Source organism: Fundulus heteroclitus, chromosome 5 (assembly GCF_011125445.2).
Source record: "Fundulus heteroclitus isolate FHET01 chromosome 5, MU-UCD_Fhet_4.1, whole genome shotgun sequence".
NCBI lineage: Eukaryota > Metazoa > Chordata > Actinopteri > Cyprinodontiformes > Fundulidae > Fundulus > Fundulus heteroclitus.
The window spans coordinates 33,233,319-33,258,428 of NC_046365.1; the positions used below are offsets into that span (position 1 = coordinate 33,233,319).

The 25,110-nt window shown below is 40.0% G+C and overlaps 1 protein-coding gene across 3 annotated transcripts in view; it reads right to left on the reverse strand.

The window, feature by feature from the left end:
* The window catches only part of sdk1b (sidekick cell adhesion molecule 1b), a 413,277-nt gene that overhangs the window by 208,729 nt on the left and 179,438 nt on the right, over window positions 1-25,110 (reverse strand). For all 3 annotated transcript variants that reach the window (XM_036137444.1, XM_036137445.1, XM_036137446.1), the window contains exons 2-4: window positions 23,711-23,867; window positions 21,325-21,431; window positions 19,588-19,735 (exon numbers count right to left, since the gene is read on the reverse strand). In XM_036137444.1, the coding sequence (XP_035993337.1) occupies window positions 19,588-19,735; window positions 21,325-21,431; window positions 23,711-23,867 (412 nt within the window). The remainder of the gene's footprint in view (window positions 1-19,587; window positions 19,736-21,324; window positions 21,432-23,710; window positions 23,868-25,110) is intronic.

The following is a 25,110-nucleotide window of genomic DNA, read 5'->3' on the forward strand; positions in this document are numbered from 1 at the left end:
ATGAGCTCAGATAATTACTCTATGTTTAAATAGATTAAAGATGTGTACATTTTTATGTCAAATGTGACGTTTGTACAAAGTCAGATTAAATTCATGTATTATAACAGTGGTATTATAGCACTTGGAAAACTTCTCGGAGCCGTGAGTGCATGTTGACACAAGAAGTTGCTCATTTTCAAACTAATTTCAGGTCAACTTGACAAATTCAACTGCAGTTTTCCCGACACCCAAGTACGTGGTGATAATTAGGTGTCTATTCTAAGATGCACTGAGACATGGGCTTCTTGATCGGGTTCCGATCATTTTTTTATCAGCTTTAACTGGTCATATTGTCAACAATCTGATCTCTTTATGGTCCAGTGTTGCCGTTTTATTGACTCTGTTTAGGGAGATCTCAGACTACTCTGGCAGAAGCAACAGTTCTAACTAGTTTTCTGATGCTATTTGAGATTTTGGGAGATTTGACATAAAAAAAATCAGTTCATTATCAATCTCCATCCAAATGCCCTCAGACAGCTTTTTCATGGTTTCCACTGGTATTTTCACAACCTTATTTATTGTTTTGTCTTTTGAACTCCAAGTCTTTAAGGTTGCCATCACCCTGTTAATTCCCTCATAGATCAGCAATATGAATAATTTTGGGCTTAACTGTAACTCCATAATCAACCACCTCCATTGAAACAACTATGGCAAAAGTGATAAGTTATCAGTAAAAACCCTGTTTCCTTTCTCTTTCTATTTTTGAAAAACATTCCCTTCTGGTATAAGCCCAACTAAACACTGCCCTCTGAAGAACAATTAAAATTATTCTAATTTTAATCATACATGTATACCCCTTCGCAATGAGGGAGGGTGAACCACTGTCATGTTACAGTCAACTCCTGTTGTGCAGATACTTGTTATCTGAAGTGACAGATCTGTCATTTCTTCCAAACAAGTGACCTTTCTCTATTCTTCCTCTATTGTTCAACCAAAAGTATTTTTGTCTACTGTGTGTGTTTGATGAAACCTTCTGAATTGTTATCTTGTTGGGAGTTAGGGTGCAGAGTTGGAAAAACTGTTCTGTAAGCAGTTGCACAGAGAAGGACCAGGCACAGGTGCAGATACAACTAATTTTCACTAATTTCCTGAAAATTCAACCCCTGAAATACCAGTTTTGTCAATAGAAATCTTGTCTTACAGGAATAAACTTAAAAAGTAGCATTTCTTTATATACCCCTATATACCTATATGTTTTCAAAGTGGACTCGTTAGGAGCGACGGTAGCGCAAAAGTTAGGAAGGTTGTCCTGTAAATGACAGGTTGCCAGATTGACCCCCCCCCCCCCCCCCCCTGAACATCTCAGTTGTGTCCTTGGGCAACTCACTTCACCCAAATTGCCTGCTGGCGGTGGTCAGAGGGTCCGGGGGCGCCGATGTATGGCAGCCTCGCCTCTGTCAGTGTGCCCCAGGGCAGCTGTGTCTGCTAACATAGCTCACCACTGTCAGGGTGTGAATGACTGATTGTAGTGTTTAGGTTTTGTCTGACCTGATAAAATGTTTTACGTAGGTCTTATACAAGCCTGGGATTTTAACAAATTGGCAACAACACCGAGTCAAAGTCATGAAAAAGTTGCTGCTTGTCCCCCATCAACTTACGGGCACATATGCAGTTCATGAAAAAATGTATCTTAGTCCGTTAGAAAAACAGAACACAAATCTTTAAAGGTGTTTTATTAGAAGGGAATGAAAGAAAGACAATTTCAGTGGTAGTTTATTCAAAAACACAGAAGGGACACAGGCTGTTCTGGTTTAAACAACTTAAAGAAACTTTAAAAAACAAAAAGAAAAGGAAATACAGAGTCCGGCCAAAATTACAAAAATAAATTACTAAAAAAAACTTTATTCATTTAACTTTATCTGAAGAATTTTAATGTTGTTCTTAATGTTGTTTATAAAAATGAGTGCACCACCGTTAACTTTTATAAATAAATCCCGTCTCTTGTAAAAAAAATAAATTCTGTGTTTTTAGCAAGAACTGAAATGTCTTAGACTAACCCATATATCTGTTTATATCTGTATATATGTTTAGGGGTGCATTGCTGAATGACTCCAGGAAGAAGCTTATTTATAAGAGGTGCCTTCAAAATAAAAGCCATTTTCTAAACATAAAAGTAGCGTGTTCAGATTCGTGCAAAGGAAAGAAAACATTTTCATGTCTGATTTTAGATTTTCCTGCGGGCCATGCGAGGACATCTAAGGTGCCAGATGTTGCCAGTAGGCCGTGAAATGCACAAGTCTGAGCTAAATGAAACATTTAGGATGCTGTAAGTTCAGACACTGTAGCAACATACCGGAAACCTCCGAGCATCACTTTTTTTTGTGTGTTTTTGCACATGAATGTTTAATGATGAACAGCAAATGCTCTGACTGAAGGGAACATCATTAGCTTTGACTGTTTAAATGAGGTAAACACGATTTAAAAAACTATTTTTGTCAAAGGGTTGTGATTATGACCTAAAGAAATGGAGCAAACGGACAGAATCTAAAATGCTACTGCGGATCTGGATCACTGTCTCTAAAGCTGAGGATTGATCTGTTGTCTCAACAAACATTACAGACAATAAATCTACTGTGTGAGAAAAGACATTGCACTCATCATCTAGGGCAATATTATTTACGTAAATGACGAAAAATGCTGTTTTTTTCCTTATAATCCAGACTTGCAAGCATTCTGCTATTGTTGTTAATAGTTTGGGGACTTCTGGTATCAGAAGCAACTTTTGAAATGAGGGAAATATAGGTCTAATAAAAAGGTAGGTATTAGTATATATTGCTAAGTTAATAATACAGCGCTGATGATATCAATTGCAATATGTGCTCATTGTTTTTCCTTTCCTCTCTTTCGCACCTGTGCTTCCAACAGTCTGTGACCTTTGGCTTTTTGAGCAATGTCATCTGTGTCCGGCGTGAGCACCCGCTGCCGTGAGACAACTGGCTACATAATTACATTAGCATGAAATATGCAAGATCATAACACTTGGGAGTATCTTAGCTAATGATTATTAACAAATTATTAAGCACTTTAAACTGTGCCTTACAATGTTGTACACATTGACAATGTGAGGACGATGTATTTGAAATAATGGTAAAGCTTTGGGCTTAAAATCAGATTCTTTGTGAAGTCTGCATCTTCTCCCTGTTCACCAATACGTTTTCTCTGGATACTCTTGCTTTGTTCAACCGTCTAAAATCCTGCATGTCAGCTGAATAAGCCCCTCTGCATTGCCCTTAGGTGTGAATGTGCATGGTAGCTTGTCAAGTGCGTCCCTGTAATGGACACACAGCCTGTCCAAAATGGACCAAGCCTTGTGCACATTGACCGCTTGAGACACAGACATCAGGAGCTCCACGACCGTGCACGGCCTCATCAGTGATAGAAAACGGATGGATGTATAGTTGTGTGCACATAAGTATGTTTGGCAAAGGGCTTTTCGAGACTCATGAAATACCTTAAAGAGGTTCATGTTTTATGTTGTATAGTTTGTCCACTTAAGGTATAGAGCAGCTTATTCTGTAGAAGAAACCAATGAAATCAGGGTATTTAGCCCGTAATGCCATCAATATGCAATAATTCTCCAGAAAGATTTTAGAAAACTGAGTACAGTGACAGACACAGGCGGCCTTTTTAATTTTAGGAACGAGGGTATTTTTACACTATGCTCTATAGTTATGGCACAAAATATGAATACAATGCAGATGAAAAATAAAATGATATTAGTAAATAATCAGTGCTGGCATTTTCCGTCCTCCTTTTGCACAGTAACGAGTGTTTTGTTCTTGTTCTCCACCCCCTCCTGATGCTCTGGTTTGCCTTAAGTGCGTGAGGCAGAGTAAGCCTTTGTTATTCTGGTATCATTAAGCACAGCCTCAAAGTTAATATGCTCCCTGTTTTCCACTGTCAAAAAGTTTTCTTTTCACCTCTGTTGTTAAAGACATATGACTGGAGGAAGACAGCGATTTGGGGAAACAGCCATAAGCGGGTTCCCATACTGAGGATAGATGAGAGGGGTCTCTGGCTCCCCTAATACATTCGGCACATACTGAGGTTGTTATTGTAGTTAACGACGATGGGATCTGACAGCTTGTTGGATTCAGAAAAACGATGCCCCTATCGACTTGAAAACGTATGAGAGCAGGACAGAAAACGTGCATTATTAGAAACATGATGTTTCACCATGTGACATGTTTGGGTCTACTTAGCGCCTACAGACTTTAACAACAAAACAATTTTAAACAAAACCACAACAAATTGCATCTGGCAGATTTAACAATGAATATTCATAGTGTGACAGCAGGCCCTAAAGTGTTGTTCCTCCTAATGCAATTGTTTCTGACTGCACCTTGACAATGACTAATATTACCAGAAAAGGCAATTCAATTAAAGCAACCCTTTGGTTCTCGTCTCCCGTGACCACACATGATGCTCTTCGATCCCCATGAAGTTCACTGATAAAATATTCAAAGGCTGATATGATTTCTTTACTGCAAAATTCATGCATAATAATGTGAAGGCAGAACAGACCGCCTTAGGACATTTTCTAAGAAACATCGAGTCTTTTGCATTGCAGGCGAAACGTGGAGTAAAGAAACTGGACCTAATTCCAACAACAGAAGGCGGCATAAGAAGCAAGGGTCTGATTATTAATTGCTTTTTAACACAGCTTATTGTTTGTCAATAAATTTGCGTTCACTGTATTTGCAAATGTGTTCACATCCCTTGAAGTTTTAGTGTTTTTTTTTCATGACCAAAAGGTTAAATGTATTTCATGGAGATTTTTAGTGAGAAACCAATGCATTTATAATTTGAAGAAAAATAACACATAGTTTTGAATTATTTTTCTAACAAATCAAAATCTGTACAAGTGTGATGTGTATTTGTTTTGAAATGAGTGAATATTTTTGTGAAGCCACATTTCATTGCATTTATGGCTGCAAGCCTTTTTTTGAGGGGTGGGGGTGGGGGGTAAATACCAGCTTTGAACATTCAGAGACCAACATTTTTGATCGTTCTAGATCCAACAGATCAAACAGCTTAAGGCCGGTCAGATTGGATGGAGAGCCTGCGTGAACAGCTATTTTTAAGTCTATTTTCAACAGATTATCTAATGGATAAAGGTTTAGACTTTGATCTCAGGCAATCCATTGTTGCTCTGCTGAATTATCCGTGCTTCTGTCCTGCTGAAAGCTGAACCTCCACCGCTGTCTCAACTGCTTTTCAGCTTCTAATAGGTTTTCATCAAGGTTTACTCTGCTTTCATCTGACAAGCTTCTCTACTCCGTGCAAAAAAAGACCCTCCCACACCATGATGCTGCCACTACCATCTTTCACCAGGGTTCCTACAGCATAAGGCAAGTTAAATTCAAGACTTTAAGACTTTTTAATGCCACTTGAAATAAAAAGTTAAGACCAAATTCACGATAAACAAGAAAAACCTGGATGCGACAACTTCACCCAAATGTTTATTTTAACATAAACCATTACTTTCTGGCCCAGTAGACACGTTTAAAATTTTGAAAAACATTTCATATAGGAAGAAAGCTAAAAAAAAAATGTTTAACAACTACTGGACTGAATTCTCAAACTTTGTTTTGTTCCCTACTAAAATAAACTATTTTGGTATCTGGTAACAAATTTAAGACCTAAGAAAGACTGATTTAAGACATTTTAATGCCAATTAAGGCCTTAGTTTTAAGTTACAGAATTCAATGCCTTTTAAGACTTTTTAAGGATCCGCGGGAACCCTGACTTTCACCAGGGTGATGGTGTGTTCAGGGCACTGTTATTTATGTGCCAGACATTACGCTTCGTCTGTAAGCTATTTGATCAGAGTACCTTTTCAGCAATCACATTTTCAGATGATGGATTAACCAGAGCTCTTTGAGTTGTTCGAAACTTTGGATATTGCTTTATTACCTAACCGTTTTTTAAAGCTCTCCACAACAGGCCTCAGTTGTTCTGAGGCCTGCACAGAACAACTGGATTCATACTGGGGGTAAAATAACAGCAGGCGGTCTTTATTTCAAATTAAAAGCCTTCTCAAGAGAAATGGTTGCACTAGGCTGCAGGTAACACGGTGGCCTTGCAAGTTGCAGCAATACGGTTCTGGGTTCAAAACCAAGTCTTGGGTCTTCCTGCATGAGTGGGTTTTCACCTGGTACTCCAACTTTCACCAAAAGTCCAAAAACACGACTCTATCTAAAGTGCCGTGGTGAGTTAATTTCAAACACCTGAGCACTGCATCATCTTCCTTCCACTTCCCAAATTAGGCATTATGGTTGTCTATCACACACAGAAAAAAAAAACACACACACTACAATACACTGACGTTTGTGGAAGTAATGTAACCAATTATGAAAAAAAAAAAACCTCAAGGGGGATGAATATCAAATAAAACTTATTTATATAGCACATTTAAGAACGACTCCCATTGGCCAAAGTGCTGCACAAGAAAAGAAAAACAATCAATGATAATTAAATATAAACTCCGTACAAATAGAGAAAAACTCTCACGCTGTGTTAAAAGCTTCTAAATGTGTTTTACCTTCGGAAAGCACTGGGACCAAGTATATTTTGTCCTTTGGTAACTTCTGACTGCAGAGAGGATCTCTTGACAAAGACACACACACACACACACACACACACACTTTCTGCTAATCTGCAGAGAAATATTCTTGCATTGGTTCAGTTTTCAAGCCTGTACTTGCCCATCACAGGTAAAAGCTGACACAAACTGATCTGTTCTGTGCAATTATCTCCAAATCAATTCAGAATCTCACCCAGCCCATTAATATAAAACCTGACATGACCCATAATTAAATACAGACTCGGGGCTGCTACTGGGGTGTGAAGACAATTGAACTCAGGGCGCAGGCAGAAAGAGGTAATGAAGAAATAACAAAAATAAATGGGAACACGGTGAAAAGTGCAGATTCAGGAGGCTGGTGCAGCGTTCATGTTTATAGATTATGTTCACTTCCATTTCTTTCCCCCCCAGACCATCTGCACAGCCGAGCATAACAATGCACATCTCTAAACTTTTGTTTACATTTTTCACCCATGCTCTGTCTGGACATCCACTAATTACTTTAACAAAAAAACACTGGGAATTAAATAGGAGTGACCAAGCTCCTATCTGTTAACAGAGATTATTTTTAACCTCCATGGGAGCTTGAAATAATTCACAAAATGCTTGAAAGAGTCATATCATTTTTAAAAATTATTGGCTTTTTAACCCTGCCATAGTGGAGGTAAAGCTAGATGCAGTCCTGGTATATGAAACATGCGTGACCATCTGAGAACAATGAGATCATTGATATTACTTTAGCGCCACGCTCCATTTGAGGTTCTAGAGGAAGTGTTCCTGGCTACAGTGAGGGAAATAAATACATAATAGATCGCTCTATTTATTATTTATTTAATAATAAATAATAAAGAGTTTTATTGTAGCTTTATCCTAACATGGAACTATTGTACTCCAGAACGTTCAGAAAATATTGGGATTTCAGATTTCCGGAGACGGATTTATTTATTTTTTTACATACTGAATAATATGCAGTTAAGGGAAATAAGCAACCATTCACTCAACCAAACCAAACCATGACTTTGCGCTTATGAGTTTTGCAAACACCCCAGGAGGGATCCTGCTCCACTGCTCCTGGTTCACTTCCTGTAACTGGGGACCTTGAGGCCTAGGCTCTCGCCGTTGTTTTTCTGTAGGACTGAGATCTGGAGACGGGTCAAACCCTTCTAAATGTTGCTTTATGCTCGACAAACATTCTGCACGGAAATGAGACGTGCACGCACGACGTCTACAGAATTTTACGCTCCGTGCGACTTTTCCTCCGAAGTAACTGTTCTCCTAGACTCTAGAGGGCAGTGTTGCGCTCCTACACCAAGCGTATTACATCCCAATACACATAGAAGGAGAAAACACAGTCGTTTCCAACATTTTAAACCAGGGGTGTCAAACTCATTTTGGTTGAGGGGCCGCATACAGCTTAATCTGATCTCAAGAGGGCCACACGAGTAAACTCATTGCAAGATTAAATAGAACTAATAAAAGTAGACTTGTTGTTGATTTTTATATTAAATGAATTTCACTTTTGCACAATACATTATGAATAACCTCAGCGAAAAGTATGTGCAGTTTCAACAATACTATTACTCAGTTAAATATTTACTTAAGTGCATTATGCATAAGAACTGATCACAGTGATTGTATAATGTTGAAAAACATTTATTCACATTTTTGGAACTTAAAAACACTGTCCTGCATGACATAAAAATTAAGAAATGATTTAAAATCAATTTTCCACATCTGAAGCTCAGTGCTGCAATCTGATGATTAAAACACAGCGCCCCCCGTGGACAATATAGGAACTGCATATTTTCAATTAAACGAAGTACATGTTTTTTTCAATAATTGTTTTATCATTCTCTTCCTTTTATCTCCTCTTTCTCTCACCTTTTATTTTTTTTTCTTCTTGTTCTTCCTTTCCTCTCCTACTTTCCCATTGTAGTGTCCATATCATTTGAGATATTCCCCGCATGAATCATAATAAAACTATTCACATTCATAAATCAAAGAGAGCACTATGGCAAAAGCAGTACTGCTCTACTTGTGAAAGCCAAATCTGATGAGCTCTTTTTGGCATTAAGGCAACAATTCTTATTGCCACATTGCCAGACAGGACACTGGAAAAAAATTTAAATAAATATTATTTATTTATTTTAAATTTTTTTTGTTGAATAATGATAATGCAAAAAGCTTGTGTCTGGAGTGCAGGATCCAACGGGATAAACGCATCCTTTTCTGTTGTGTGTTCAACAGATAAAAAGACACAAATGTTTATTTCATGTTTTGCCCCGATTACTTCAATATACCGAGAACATTTGCCTGATACAAACTGTGCAGATGATCACGTCTGTTTAAACTCAATTATTATAAACATTAATGCTCAATGCAGCACGTTCTCAACAAGTTAATGGCTCTATGGTCATTTTCAGATGTCCTACAAAAATAAAAAAAAATTTGATTGAAGCAAATCACCCAAAGTTTGTCTGTTTCCTGAGTCAATCACTGAAAACAGATGGCTCCTTTATTCTTGGAAAAGGCGTTTTTGTTGCTAGATAGACCCCATGAATGGCTCAGAAACAGATCCCAAATGTAATGAAATGAAAATTTAATAAATCTAAGCTCAAAAGTATTCTGAACTCTGGCAGACATAGATTTAAAAGAGCTTTTCCTTCAATCAAGACGCAGGAAGTAAGAAAGGCAGGTAGCCTTCCAAATATAACCGTGTATAAATTTACAGAAACATCAAGAGAGACAGAAAGACGGATACATAAGAGAAAGGTTAAGAGGGACAGAAGATGGCTGCTTGTGTAATGCTGTATTGTTACATTAATGGAAAGCTAAGAGGATAAAAACACAGCAGAACAGCATCACCTTTCAGAGGAACATGTCTAGTGAAGAAGTAAGTAACTTACAACTTTATAACGCTGTTAGCAAGAGAATGGGCGTGCTCTCTGCCATTTTGTGGCATTTTACGGGTTTAACTAAGCCCTGCGTGGCGGCTGGTGACGTGCGTGCACACGTGGCCGGCCCGGCTATGTCAACAAGAGAGAGATATGGTGTGTGACGTTTAAGCATAATACATCTGTTCTTCACGATACAATTTTTTAAAGTTCTTTCGGTCTAAAATAATGAAATTTCACTCATTGCTCCTTTAACGTCAGAAGACTAGGAATAAAAGCATTTTAAATTTGAGCTGGGATCAAGGACCACTAAAGCCGTCTGCAAGGAAAACACACAAACAAGGGGAGTGAAAAGAGGAGACAAAAGACCGGACAACAAACCAGTATCAGCTCCAAAGAAAGGACAGCAAGATAACAAAAGAGGAAATGGAAGAGTCTACAGCGGAGAATTTTCACCCTGCTATTTGCCGCCACATTATGGGACCAAAAGGAGCAATTCGATTACAGAACGGGAGGAAAAGGGATAGCAGGAGGGAGTGGGCAGTGGGGGTAAATTGGAAAATATTAAATTCTGGCAGGCACAAGAAAAGGAATCCCTGTTGCTTTGTGTTCTGCCTCCAAAATTAATACATGCAACAACAACAAAAAAAAAAGTCTGGGGGAAAACTTAATCAGCTCCTAAAATATTTTATCTGTTTATCATTTCTGTCAAACTTATTTATTGACATTAGGAACAATTAATATAAGAGCAAATTGTACCCGATATTTCACTGATATTTTACGCAAGACAAGAAACAACAGCAATTACTCCCAGATAGCCTTATTTCAGCTCTGAATATGAGACCAAAGGCTGTTTTAATTATTGAAAGAGTGCAGCAATGTGTTTCCCCAAGGGTAAAGCAACACCACACACCTTCAATAAATGCAATAATGATAATTGAAAATAATAATTCTGGAACGTCGTCACCCTGATAAATGGCGCTAATACATAGTAATCAAATAAAGGCTGAAGACACACAGCAGATTAAGAAATACTGGGACGTTTATACAAGGAAGAAGAAAAAAAAAAAACACCTTTTTTCGGGGCGTTTTGTTAAGAAGATTGCCTTTTAAGATTGAGGATGTTGGGCACATTACAATCATTAAACTACTACAAGAACCCAACCAAAGCAGATTAGTACAGGGGGTTCAAAGTGCAGCCAGGGGGCCATTTGCGACTGATATTGTTCGCCGCCCGACCGCCGTTGAAGAATGGTGCTAATTTGGCCCGCCGGCACAGGTGGTTGATCCAGATGGAGATTTTATTTTATTTATTTTTTTATTGAGATTTCTACATTAATTCACCATAACATTGTTAGTTTGATTTATATAACACTTCCAAACCATCAAGAGTAACATTATTTTTCTCAATGTCTTTTCATGATGATATGAAAATCGGAGCGCTGCATAATATCTTCTCCAACACAGATAAAACACTCCTGCGGTATGTGGTCAAGATTTGGCACAAAGTTATTATCTTGTAGTTATTTCCTGACTTATGGAGATTAAAATACATCTTCCTCACCTGAATGACGTGTTCTCTTGTGTTTCCCTTTTTAGGGAGCGACTATCTGTAATTGGCCTCTGTGTCACATTATATTTATCCTCCAGGAAAGCAGAAAAATATGAATTACATAGTGACAAACTCCACTCAGATAATAAATTAGTGTATTTTGGAATAAAAAAATTGTTTTTTTCGATTTTTCTAGGAATTGCTACAGGTGCCAGCAACTGCACCTGTGATTTTTGTCAAAAAAAATGTATTTTTAATGTGGATTTTTATGCACATTGAATAAGATTACTCAAATGAAGCTTGGATTTGTTCTTTTTAAGTGTGAGGATATAATGCTTCATTAGCAGATTTATTTATTTTAAGGATTTACTCGTGTTACCAACAATTTTGTAGGATACGGTAATTTGGCTGCGTGATAAAAAAAATATATTTTCCATTTACCGTTTAGATACGGATCAACATTTGAGGAACACAAAAGGTGGACAGTTCATGGTGAACTCACATGGTGACTAAAGTCACACCATATGCAGACCCCATAAAGCTAGGACTAAATATTTTGAAACACGACCAACATAAGGAAACATTTTCCACATTTCACCTCGAGGCCAAGAACAAAAAACAGTTTATTAAACCCTGCCACTGAAAATCAGAGGACCATCAAATTAACCGGGAGAAGGTGAAGCTAATTATAAAGTTCGCTGCAACCTTTACTGCGAAGGGCAATCAAGAGCTGGCCAGAACCAGGGCTTTTGCTCTGTGGACCTCATTTTGGATGTAATATGATCCTACCTTTAAGATGTTTCAGCGAAGATCACAAGCGGGTAAATCAGCTTTCACGTGTGATGCACGGACAGTCGTTGATATGGAGTTTAACTGTAACTGCGGCTATTTAGGTTACGTTCACCGAACATGAACAGTGAATAAGAGTCAAACACGTCTAAATAAGCGGCAGATAATTTATAGATTACCAGGGAGGATTTAGTTTTAGTTGTAGACAAACGGAGAGATCTTGGACTCAGTATTTCCTTTTGCTTTTATCCGATGCATTTAACCTTCATTTTTAGCTGAACTAAAAGGTTGTTAGCTAATTGGGGAGGCGGTAATATGGTGTGTGAGCTGTTGCCTTCGGACTCATAATGAAATCATATCATCAAGAGTCCAAACATGATCAGCGCCACTGTAGTTTCCAACTGGCTTCATTTCTGAGGCACAGCAGCGCTAAATTAAGACTAGAACCACTGAAATAAAACCATATGCCCCCACATTGGAGATCTTACAAAAACATTTTTTTTTTATTCTTTGTCCCATCCAGGGTTCAGAAGTTTCACCTTTTGCACCTGATAATTTATTTTTAGTCTGGCTCTAACCAACCCAGTAGAAAGTTGTGCTTTTCATGTTTATTAAACCCTTGATTAGGATTAATTTTGCTGCTTTTGTACGTCGAATCTTGGACAACTCAACATGCACCTTTCTAACTGCTGCTTGAAAAAAAAAAAAAACTCTCCATCTATATTGCACGTGACGATAAACTCTAACAACTATCTAGGTCGGTTTGTGCAGTAAAGCGTAAAAAAAGCTGTGACGAAAACTTAATAAAGAAGATTGTAGCTGACGGTATGTGGCGGGATAGATAAAGGTTGGCACCCGGTTCTTCACGGGGCAGCCCGTATGTTTTAAAATCCAACACGCCTGGGAGCTTTTGTAATCCCAGAAGTAACCAAATCATATCATTAAGAAGAAAGTCACATACAGTATCTAAGCTTCTAGTGGCTTCCCAGATTAAGCTCCAGACACAATGGATTGAGATGAGCTTAAACCCTTTCCTGCATACTCATTTCCTGTTAGTGTTTCTCCTTTATGCCGTCTTCTGCTTTGCTCTCTGTCGCTTTGATCCTCCCCTTTGGCTACCGTGAGAAACTAAGTCATTATGAGCTGCTGTTCTGCTGCTGCTGCTGTAGATGGAAGATCTTTGTATTTCCAGCATGTGGAGGGATCTAAGCTTCCATGTTCTTTGACTAACCATCCAAATGATGCTGCTTTTTCCTCTTAACGTCGGCGTCTAACACACATGAAGCGTACGTGCGCGCATACCCGCTAACACAAGCACACACAACATCTGCTCGCCAAGTTCAGACACCGAGAAAGTTCCTTCTGTTCAGACCTCTGCTGCGCTTGTGATGGGAAGAGGAAAAAAATAATGAATCGTTCCCTCCGTTAAAGTGGTGTTTGACAAATTAAAGTAAATGAATGTTGTAGAACGCAAACATCTCTGTGGCATATGGAAGCTTGGGGCCGCTCCGAACAACAACAACAAAAAAAACAAAAAAAGCATTTCCCATAAGGCTCTGCTGCGACTCTGAAAGCGGGTAAGATCAACGCTCTTCACACCACTCAACTCCTCAGCAACAAGAAACTGAAATATTCACTGTCTGTCCTGTCACTCCTCTGCACAGATCACTGCTTCTGTTTGATCAATCTGGGCTTCATGTGGCCCTGACAGTGGAAGAAAGGAGAGTTGTAATTCTCCTCATCCCACTTGTCCTCTCGAAGCTGCTGGCTATCACAGTCGATTCACGTCCATCTGCCACGGGCCTCAGAGCTAATTAAAAGCGGCAGCTCGTACCTCTCCGCCCGGGCGCCAGGTCACAGCTAAAATACATATCAGTGTCTGCGGCGTCGAGGCGTCAGGCCCGTGCCAAACGCGGAGGAAAACAGACTCAACGTGTTCGGAGGCCATACGGAAATATTAGGAGGAGCAGGAAAAACATTTTGTGGAGTGGAAGGAGGAGCGAGGTAGCAGCGGCACATGGAGATAAGAGCAGCAGGTAAGGGTAAGAAAACCTGGAGCAAAAAAACACAGATTCTAATATTATGACTACGTTCACACTGCAGGCCTTAATGCTCAATTCCGATTTTTTTGTGAAATTGGATTTTTTTGCGTGTCCGTTCACATTTCCAAATATATGCGACTTGTATGTGATCTCCTGTGTGAACTGCATTCATACACCTAAGTGTACTGTATGCGCACTAGAGGACGCATTGACGTCATGCGTAGCAAGCGTGCTCATTGTTTGCGAAAGTAAACATGGATCGTAATGCTGTAGCGTATCTTCCCTTCTTTACGTTATTCTCCAACCGGAGCAGCAATTTACCAACGCAATATTTTTAAGAGGAGGGGAAGAGAGCCAAATTTTAGTGACTTTACTGATACGGACTTCATTCGTAATTTTCGAATGACAAAGGCAACCTTTATGTGCGTCTGAACGGATCTCTTTAACGCTCTCACGTAAAGACACACCTCTTCGGCCAAAGCAGCGAGTAAACGCGTTGCCGTGGGGCTGAATGGACTTGCAACAGGTGCTTGTTACCGCACAATAGTCAACCTCTTTGGCATAGCCAGGTCCACCGTTAGTGACGTTTGTCGAGTATCAATGACGTGTAGGTCGGATTAATGCGATCTGACCGTACACACACGTGTCGCATTTGAAAAGATCAGATAGGTATCGGATTCAGGACCACATATCCAAGCAGCCTGGGTCACTTTTGAAAAAATCCGATCTGTGTCGTTCAGACTTTCATGAAAAGATCAGATCCAGGTCGCATATGGGCAAAAAAATCGGAATTGGGTCACTTCAGGCTGCAGTGTGAACGTAGACTTAGACTTAGACAACTTTATTTGTCATTTTGTATGCACAGAGTGCGTACGGAACGAAATTTCGTTGCATACAGCTTTGTAAATTGCAGTAAAACTTAAATTACAGTTTTAGGTGCAGCAGAGATTTAAAAGTAAACAATAGATTTAAAATACATTATAAAAACAATTGAAATGTAAACAATGCAGGAGAGGGTCACAGTATACAAACCATTGAATGTACAAAATTGGATTGTGCAAGGGCATATGTGCAAGAATGCATTTAAGGACTAAGAGATCGGTAGCATTTATAATGCTAATGCTAGAATGCTAGATGGAGATGCAATGATGAAAAATGTGCAAATATGCAAATTATGGTGTGGTATTTAAACAAACGTTTAAGCAAAAAAAACAAAACAAAAAAAAACATATACCATTATCTAAGTGGCCGAATTAAGCTTCCTCTGTAAGGCGGCCAGACTTAGCCTTAGAGATGGGGTGAGGAGCTCCCTCTTTCAGGAAGCTCAAAGTACCACTGCTGTTTGTTCACTTCAAAAGGAGCTGCTGCTGCTGTGCAGCTGACCAGCAGTGCACAGCAGCAGGTAGGCGAGGGACATGCTGCACGCAGAAAACTCGGATCCCTCCTGCACTTTGTCTGCCATCTTAAAAAGGACCTAAAACTGCAGGAGCAGTGTGGGGGGGAAATCTCAGAAGGCTGGAAACAGTAACTGTTTTAACTCCTGGTATATCTGGACAACAGTAACCGGGCCGTTTCTACGGAGCGGATGAGAGAAGAACGAGTCTGCCAGATTAGAGCAGAGCCAGTGAGAAGAAACAGCTTGCCCTGCTTCTGCTGAGCAGTTTGAGGGATGGGGAGATTCAGAGTCTTCGCCGACCTGCAGGACATATGCGTTAACATGCAGAGTGTAGACACACACACACACACATAGAGGCCGGCATTGTGTGGCTATAGAGAGCGGCATTACAGGCAGGCAGGTTGACATAAATCCAGAGCAGTGGGACAGCGGCAGGACGACAGACAGCGAGATAGGGCCGAGGACCCTGAGAGCCCGGCATATCGGATCAATAAACTTCATAAACGACATCATCATCAGCTTGGTCACCACAAAGACGGCCAAACTCCGGGCACCATCTGGCCTCGTCTCACCGGACCGCGGGATCAGCCAGCGCGCAAACACTAATGCATCCGGACACGGTCACACACGGCCAACTGTGCAAATATTCACCGCACGCTCCTCTGCCATGCATGAGTGCGCGCAGGGACGCTCCAGCCAGGTAGACGCAAGTCAGATCGGTCTGCGGAAGACGGATTACGGTTTTTGTGCACGTTTGCAAGGCACACGCCGCTTCAGTTCGTCGGTTCGTTCAGGAACAGAAGTTTATGGCTTCAGGATCCTGTAGCAACTGCAAAAAAGACAGAGCGAGCGGGGAGGGGGGGGCAACTAAGAGCACCGAGCAACATAAAGAATAATTTAGAGGTAGAAAAGAGTGAGTTAAGAGATGCAGCAAGAGCGAGGGGGGTGAGGCGGGGGGAAGGGGGGGGGGGGGGGGTGGATAGATTTCTTGCTGAGACAAGAGAGGAGCTGTGAAAAAACCTGCAAATTACACTTTTCTATGCAGATTCAAAGGGAAGTGTTGAGCATGAATCACGGTGTGTGTCTGTGGGCTGCAAGCAAATCAGAATAAGAATATTTCATTTCACACTACAGGGATGAACGTCTACATCCTGATCACATTAACACTTGAGTTGGAAAATGAGAGATTCAGTTCTCCATCCATCTTCTACTACTTATCTGGGGCCGGGTCACGGGGGCTACAGCCCCGCGCTGCTACTCTACTTCCTCAAACTCATCTGGGGCGACGAGGAGGCGTTCAAGAGCCAGTCATTTCTAACCTCTCCAGTGGCTCCTGGTCTGCTCTGAGGCTTCCTCTCAAAGGGCCGTCTTCATAGCGAGGAGCACATGCAAGAGGAATCTTATTAGATGTTCGAAGCCAGCCAGAAGCAGCTCCTCCTGAATGGAGTTCCTTAAGGAGTTGGCCGTTTTAGCTGCTTGTATTCGGAAGCTCATGCTTTTGCTTATTACTCGCGGCTCATGATCGTTAACCTGACTCTAGCCATATGGATTTCGCTCCGCCTAGCTTCACTCACATACATCTGGGACCTCTCCATAGGAATTGCCTTTATTGAAGGCTGGGCCTTATCAAAAATCCTTGCATATGATTGGATAAGCCACTTGTCTGTCATCTTTATCGACGTGCTATTTCAACCACTCACACCGAAGCTAACCCTTGACGCTGTGAGAGCGACGCAGGAAAAAACAAACCTTTTTTTTTTTAAATGTGTTTGCGGTTCTAGTGGCATGCGTTTTATTGACAGTGAGCTGACAGGAAGAGGGGGGAAGACAGGCGGCAAAGCGCCGCGGGTCGGAGTCGATCCCGGGCCGACCGCGTCGAGGACTAAAGGCCTCCTAACATGGTTCACGCTAACCGCTAACCGCTCCGCCACGGGCGCGCCCCGGAAAACAAAACTTGCCAAATCCGGTCAGGAGAAAGGCGAAAACATGGTTTCCACCAACAAAAGCCTTCAGAGCCGTTCTCTGATGTTTCTTTTAATGAAACAATATTAGGTAGATTGGACAACACGGAAGAAATAGCAGCATCAATGTTAACGCTTGCTTCCTCGATGAGAGCCGCCATTGCTGTCTGAATCAAAACAGTCTCACGGTCACTTCTCCACTACGTCACATCTATGAAACTCCAGCCCTGCGTCCTGATTGGCTGGACAATAAAATTGGTTGGAGAAATCACTTTGTATGGGAGAGGTCCCAGATGGATGCGAGTGGAGCAAGGCGGAGCGATATCCATATGACTAGAGTCAGGTTACATGATCGTAGCTGAGCATTGGAACGTTGTTTAGCTGCTAAACTGAAAGTTTACTTTGAAGAGAGACGGCGATGAACATCACTGCGGCTGCTGCTCCCATCTGTCTGTCAGCGTTTGAGCTCCTCTACATGAGGGGGAGACCTATTTGCACCACGAAAGTGGGGTGGTGGAGTGTTGTGTCGCAGATTCAAGAGCTTTACTAACATCTGTGTAGTACTGTTAGCTTAGCACGAAGCACTAATGAACATAAATTCTGACAACATTCAGCGTACCTCTAGTAAAAGTAAAAACGTACCGGATATAAAATACTGTATTAAAAGTATTACAATACCCCCCAGGACACACACATTACTGCAATTGTATGACGTTAATAATGAAAACAATTGGTGGATTGGTTGTTTCATCCATATAGATGACCATTGTAATTTAACCATTTAGTACAATGCAAATATATTAAAGGTCCATATAAGTGCAATACTGAGCATCAACATGGGTTTCATGGAGGATCCCTGAATGTTTCAGTTAATTAGTTGATCGGACTCACCTGTGTTGAGCATTTTTTCAGTTGACTCGCCGCTGTATTTAAGTTCTGTGTGTTTGTTCCTCCTGTTGTTTCTGAGCCTGTTCACGTGGCGAGTTAATGCCACTAAATATCATATTTTCAACATGCGCCTGCCTTCGCCTGGTTGCCGCTTTGGTCCTTCTCCGCAAATCATGACAGTTGCATCAATAATTAATCCCAGTTACTTGAACCATTGTCAAGCAGAAGCAGTGATGGCTGCAGACTCTGCTATGAGTATATAATGCGCCTTTCAGCTGCATTTCAGCTGACTAGTGCTTGTTTGTTTTCTATTCTACTATTTCTATTATTTGTTACATATATTCTCAAATTGCATCACGCAAATATGAGCAACATGCCTGAAAGCTCCTAAAATCAAGTTGTAAAAGTGATATATGCCCATTATACTCCACTTATTTGATGTCTAAATCATGAGGTTTATTTTTTTTGTTTGGTTTTTTTGGATGGCTAATAAAGCGTGCTAGTCGTGCTCTGGGAGTAAACACCTTTTCAACACAGCCGGATTTTTTGAAAGGCAACATAATTGCAGTCCGCCGTCAATACGCTCGTTGAGGGCTCATCAAGGTGACAGAGGGGATAGTATTCATTTTCATCCATATAAAATAACAAAGTCAAACCGACTCAGACTGTTGCTTAACTTGACTCAGTAAATTATTGTGAAAGGCACTTCTGAAGGAGGTGCGAAACATTAAATGCGTGGTAAATATTACTCTGATTAGGAGCAAAAAATGTATTACAATCAGGAAAGTTCTCAGTTTCAACAAATACATCTCAAAAGACATTTACCTTCAAAAACTAAACCCTGCTGTTCAGGAAACCGCTCACAACAGGCCCTTATCCCCGTTATAAAAACCTCCATTATTAAAACGCTGATCATTATTCAGAAAAATATATCTGCAGCAACTAAGAAATAATATGCAAATTGAAGACATTTCAAAAGGAGCCAGACAATGGCATCAAACAAAAAGGCTGTGAAATACATCTATGCGAGACATCTAAGGACCCCCTCACATTTCTGTTGTACAAATTCCTACAAAAGAACATCTTCCCTGCAACTAAATCTATTTAATAAGCTTCAAGATTTGATTCATTGGAGAATTCAGTTTTATCTCCTCTTGATAATGTCCTTAGTCAATTATAATGAAAATGGTCAGTTATCTAAACAACTTATTATTCATGACAACTGCCATCCAACGACTTTTGTGCTTCCAGAGCACACTAATTAATAAACCGCTGAGGGATCAGAAACGTGAAATTCAGATGTTATCTTAAGCTGTGTTTTGTTAGACGCAAACAGCACTTCAAAATTTGCATGTCAGCATAAAAACAGTGTGAGGATGTGCTGGAGAGGGAGAGAGGAGGGAAAGAGTGAAGGGAAAAAAGAAGAAAAAAGCAACGTACATTCGGTTGTTGGGGATGATCTTGTGTCCATCTTTGTACCATGTGACCAGGGGTCTAGGAAAGGAAGCCAGAGGAGGTGGGCTGATGATGGCGGCTCGGCCCCGAGTCGCCGTCTTTCTCTGCTCCCCGGAGGAGAAATTTCCCATAACTTGCAAAAAAAGAGGAGAAAGTGGATTAAATCAACATGAATGTTGGTGTCAAGACGACTGACTTTAAACACACAGAGGAGAGTAGTAGCCATTTGGTGGCTGAGTATGTGCAACGACACGCGTAGCTCACAGGTTTCATTCTAAGATGTCAAACCCTTCGCAACATCATGGTTCTTCAGACCGTTGTTCAAATTAATCGGTCTGAAGTCTATTTTTCTCTCAACAGTATCTATATTTTGGCTCTACCCATTCCTGTCAAGACATTTCTAAAGAAGTTTGGATCAGACTAACTCCTGATCCATTTTTATTAGGGATGCACTGATATGAAAATATGTACCGATATTGATATCAGATATTAATATTGCTGCAATGTTCGATAACCGATATGTACTGATGTAGATAGATAGATAGATAGATAGATAGATAGATAGATAGATAGATAGATAGATAGATAGATAGATAGATAGATAGATAGATAGATAGATAGATAGATAGATAGATAGATAGATAGATAGATAGATAACTATGCTAATTGGATTTCTGAAAGTGGATTATAGTCTAGATTTATACGCTGTCTTTCATGTCTTTTTTAGACACAGTGAAAAATTGCATCTGTGCTTCATTTTAAAAAAAACACACAATCCTGGCTACAATGCATTGCTGTCACGGGCCAAAAAACAAACAAACCCGCATTCCCAACTTGAAACCATCCCCCTCCTGAAACACTGGCACAAAGGGCAATTAGATGGAAACATGAAATAAACAATGTTTTTTTAACATCAGCCCAGTTTTACTTATCAATGCCGTTATGTTAATAAATGACTAACATTGATTGATGCTGATGTTAATGCCGATATAGCGTGCATCCCTAATTTTGATTGTCCACTGTCTGTGATTTTATTCTATTTTATTGTGTACAATAATTCTCCACTGATAACCAACAAGGGAAATGAAAGCCATAAATCTGCAAATCTGTTTAAAAAAAAAAAAAAAATCTGGATTGAAGGCCTTTCACTCCATCTTAAGAAATCAACAACAGAAATCCTTTAAAACCTCTAAAGCCCCAGCCTTAAACCAATCCCCAGTACTGGGGAACAAAGATACCTTTTCAGCAATTACAAAGTATTTAAATAATCATTATATAAAAAAGTCATATAATTTGATGTTTAAATGGAGTTTATAATCACTTAGGTAAATGTAATTAGATGTAAGCATGTTTTTTTGCACACATATTCAGATAAAAAAGGCCCTGCCAGACCCCAGTAATCAGGCTGGGGCTTAAGAGGAGAGCCTGTGTTTTAAATCTGAAAGTTATACAATTTAAAGTTTTAAAATTTTTATTATAACCACAACAAAGGGACAATAATATAAATTACTTCTGGTTGAAAGTTTACTCAACAGATCCAGCTAAGCAGCTAGAAATTTGTCCAACATTATGTAACTGTTTGCATTTTGTTTGGCACCAAATTCAAAAGCAAATAGAAAAACTGCAATTTGTATTATTCACATAGCAACTGCTGCCGCTGAGCAGCAAACGTCTGCAGACGTGTGCGTGTGCGTGTGTGTGTGTGTGTGTGTGTGCACTTACAGGCGACGTGCACCTCTGTTCTCCTGTGTATTACGGCTCCCATCCGGTTCCTCACCATGCACTGATACGAGCCAGCGTCAGCTCTCTTCAGCGACGGCATGGACAACCTGAAGCACGACACAGATAAAGAAGATAGCTGTGAGACCGAGGGCCGCTCTTTTCTCACAACAGTGGAAAGTGACACAAAAGAGGCCTTTACAAGCCGGTCCTGAAAGAAGACGGAGCTCTGTTTGCCCATATGCATCCATGACCTTGACAGAGAGAACCGACTGGCTCTGCGGTGGCCGTGTTGCATCCGTGTACGTTTTGTGTGTACAAACATACGTGCGTGTGAGTATTTTGAGTTATTTTTTCTTTTTTTTTTTCAACTGCGTCCATGTATTTCTTCCTGAGAAGGACTGTTAATGGGGTTTTAATGCACAGTGCTTCACTAATGGGAGAGTTGGCATCAGATGTAGGTTGGTGCCATGCTGGACACGCACACAGAGTCACATATGCACACATACACACACACGCGTGTACGCAGAAACTGGATGGACACAGTCAAACTGGACATCGCTTTGGGGCTCATTATGAATACCAGGGCAGCCAAGTACTTAACTCCCAGGCTGTCAGCGTGTGCTGCCAACGTACACAAACACCGACGTATGCGCAGACAAGCGGGCACACATGTACATCAAAGGCGCACAGACAGCTCTGTTTGAATCAGGAATGACACATTACGCAGCGACTCTAATCCAGAAACAGATTTTCATGTTGGAAGCTGTCTAATGCTGAATCTCTCTATCTCTGTCAGCCAGCCATTACGTTTCTAACAGACACATAACATGGGCTTTCAGCGCACAAAAACACAGTTTACACTGTCGTTAAACGCCACTCATTTATCTAAAATGTCCTTCAAAAGTCTTCATATCCCCTAATTATCTTTAGCAGGTTTTGTCACATGGCAACCAGAAACCTCAAGGTATTTTTTTTAATGGATTTTGTGTGATTTACATACATAAAGCAGTAATGTAGAACAAATATACACGGTGTTCGAGCGTCTTTACAGATACAAATCTGAAACGTGTGTTGCACAATTAATCTGCCACCGCAGCAAAATAAAATCTACTGCAACCAACCGATCCAGAAATCAGAAATCATTTAAACTCCGTGTAAACTCAACTCCTCTGGGACGGCCTCAGAGGTTCATTAGAGAACATTAGTGGAAAAAAGAAGCATCATAACGACCAAGGGACAAAATCAACACTTATATGTCAATCTTTTATATATTCTCTTATTTAGAAATTGGCCCTTTGCCAAATTTTGTTGATGGGAGCCGACCCAAAAAAAACAGGGTTATTAGCAAAAATGACGGCTGCAACAGATAAAAAGGATGGAATCAAAAATCCAAATGAACAACTGAGCTATACTGTGTAATAATTTTGAATGAAGTAGAGCAAAAACTGTAAATGCATAAAATATATAGGTGCAACAGGCTCATAAAGGCTGTATGTGCACTGCAAAAACTGAACAAAAAATAAGTAAAATTTTCTTAAAATTAGTGTATCTGTCCTTGATTTAAGCAGGTAAATAAGATGATCTGCCAATAGAATAAGATTTGTGAACTTAAAATAGGAACAATTCATCTCCATCATCTTATTTCAACTGAAGGATGTCTAATTATCTTAATTTAGGGGTCAAAATACTCATTCCATTGGCAAATGATCATATTTACCTGCTCAGATCAAGGACAAAAACACTATGTTTAAGAACATTTTGCTTATTTTTAGATCCGTTTTTGCAGTGTGGCTTACACACTCATATGCACAGCGCTTTGCTCGTTCAGTGTCGGCCTGACTCACCAAACTGAAGTGGCCAGAACGCTGAAAGCAGTCCAGCGCTAAACAATGCCTCCTGGCTCGGACAATTGTCTGCCTACAAAATGCTGGCTCAACCTCTTTCTCCCTCGGTGTGTATATGCGCTCCCAAGATTCCTTCTATTTCGGAGTGATGTGAAAAAACAATTTTGTTTCCCCAGCTGCAGTTTTTGCCGAAAGGCACTGCTTAGCTTTTACCTCCGACTCAAACGGGGACTCGGAAGAAAGAGGCAGCGGGAAGAGCGGCGCGCATCGAGAAAGCCAAGAAACGGCTCCGAAGTATCGATTAGCGCCAGTCCTCTTTCCCCGATGCATATACATATTTATGGTGCTAATGCAACCGTATTAATCGCTCTGTGGCTCTGCTGTTTAAAAGCTCTGACCTTCTCCAACCATGCTGCAGCCCGAAACGACAAACTATGCAGAAAATCATTAGAAAGAAAGATGGAACAACAACAGGAACATGCTTTCCAGGAACCAGAGGGGAAAGCAGGAAGTTAGCAACCGGCCGGTGGGTGACGACTGACCTGTACTGCGGCGTCCAGTCTGTGACGTTGGTGTTGTTCAGGGTCCAGCGGTACTGCAAAGGCCAGCTGCCTCCAGCTGGGCAGGTCAGCACCAGCCTGTTTCCCTCCAGCACCACCTGCTGCCCCCGCTCTCCTCCTTGCAGGTAGGGAGCCACTTCTGATGGACACGGAGACACAAGTAAAGGAAGCTTGTCACTTTGCTGGGAAAATCAGGATATTTAGGCTGCATTCATAACTGAGAAAACCAAAATTAAGTTATTTAAAGAGAGCCATTAGCAACCGTCCTAACTAATTTATTAACTTTCAAAGATGCATTTATTTTATGCATCTATGCTCTCTCTGGTTTGTTTATTATCAGTTTAATTATTATTAGTAGCATCATTAGACTTAGACTTAGACAAACTTTATTGTCATTTTGTATGCACAGAGTGCGTACAGAACGAAATTTCGTTTGCATACAGCTTGAGAATTTCAGTGAATTGCAGTGGATTTCAGAAAAAAGTAACTTTGCAGGATAACAGAGTTACTTTGCAGGAAAATTAGTAACTTTGCAGGATAAATGAAGTAACTTTGCAGGATAATAAAATAACTTTGCAGGATAAATGAAGTAACTTTGCAGGATAAATAAAGTACCTTTGCAGGATAGTAAAGTAACTTTTTGTATTCTCTGAGACATTGCAAGGATAAGAAGGTATAAAAAATTGATTGGTAAACCATTATAATTGTATCATTTCATCATAGTTACTCTTTAATAAAATAAAAATAAAACCAAATGTTTAACATCAACATACAAAGAAACTCTGAAAGAAGCAAATACGAACCGGACTAACCAAACTTTTTGTCACCATCTTCATGTGAGTCTTAGATTTTGCTTGTCCTTTATCACTTTTTTTTTATTTGTTATTTATGTAATTTGCCTTTGGGATTAATAAAGTATATTTGAATTGAATCACAATAAACAAAAGAAAGGAAAACAGTTGAAGGTGCGCATGACTTATTCAGGACAATATAGCAAATGTGTATTTTGCATAAAAGAAAAAAATCTTATTAGAAGTGTCTGTTCACATGGTTCTGTTCCCTTTCAAATATTCATCTCATAAAAAAAGGTAAAACTAGTTACTTTGCTATTAGGGTATCATTCTCTAGGACAAGAGAGCAAATTTAAAGTGGATTAGAGATGAGCCAAAAAAAAATAAAGCCTATATCTACTGACCTTTTGACCAAGATTGGTTTCATAACCAATGACATCTGTCTTTGTTTGTTTGTTTTTTGCACAGAGTTTCAGATTAGAATTTGAACTTTTTATAATAATGTTTTCAGGTGATATTTGGCTAATGTCAAACCAGATAAGAAAACTAATTTATAGGCTTCAAAAAGAACTCTAGGCATCAAAGCAGCAA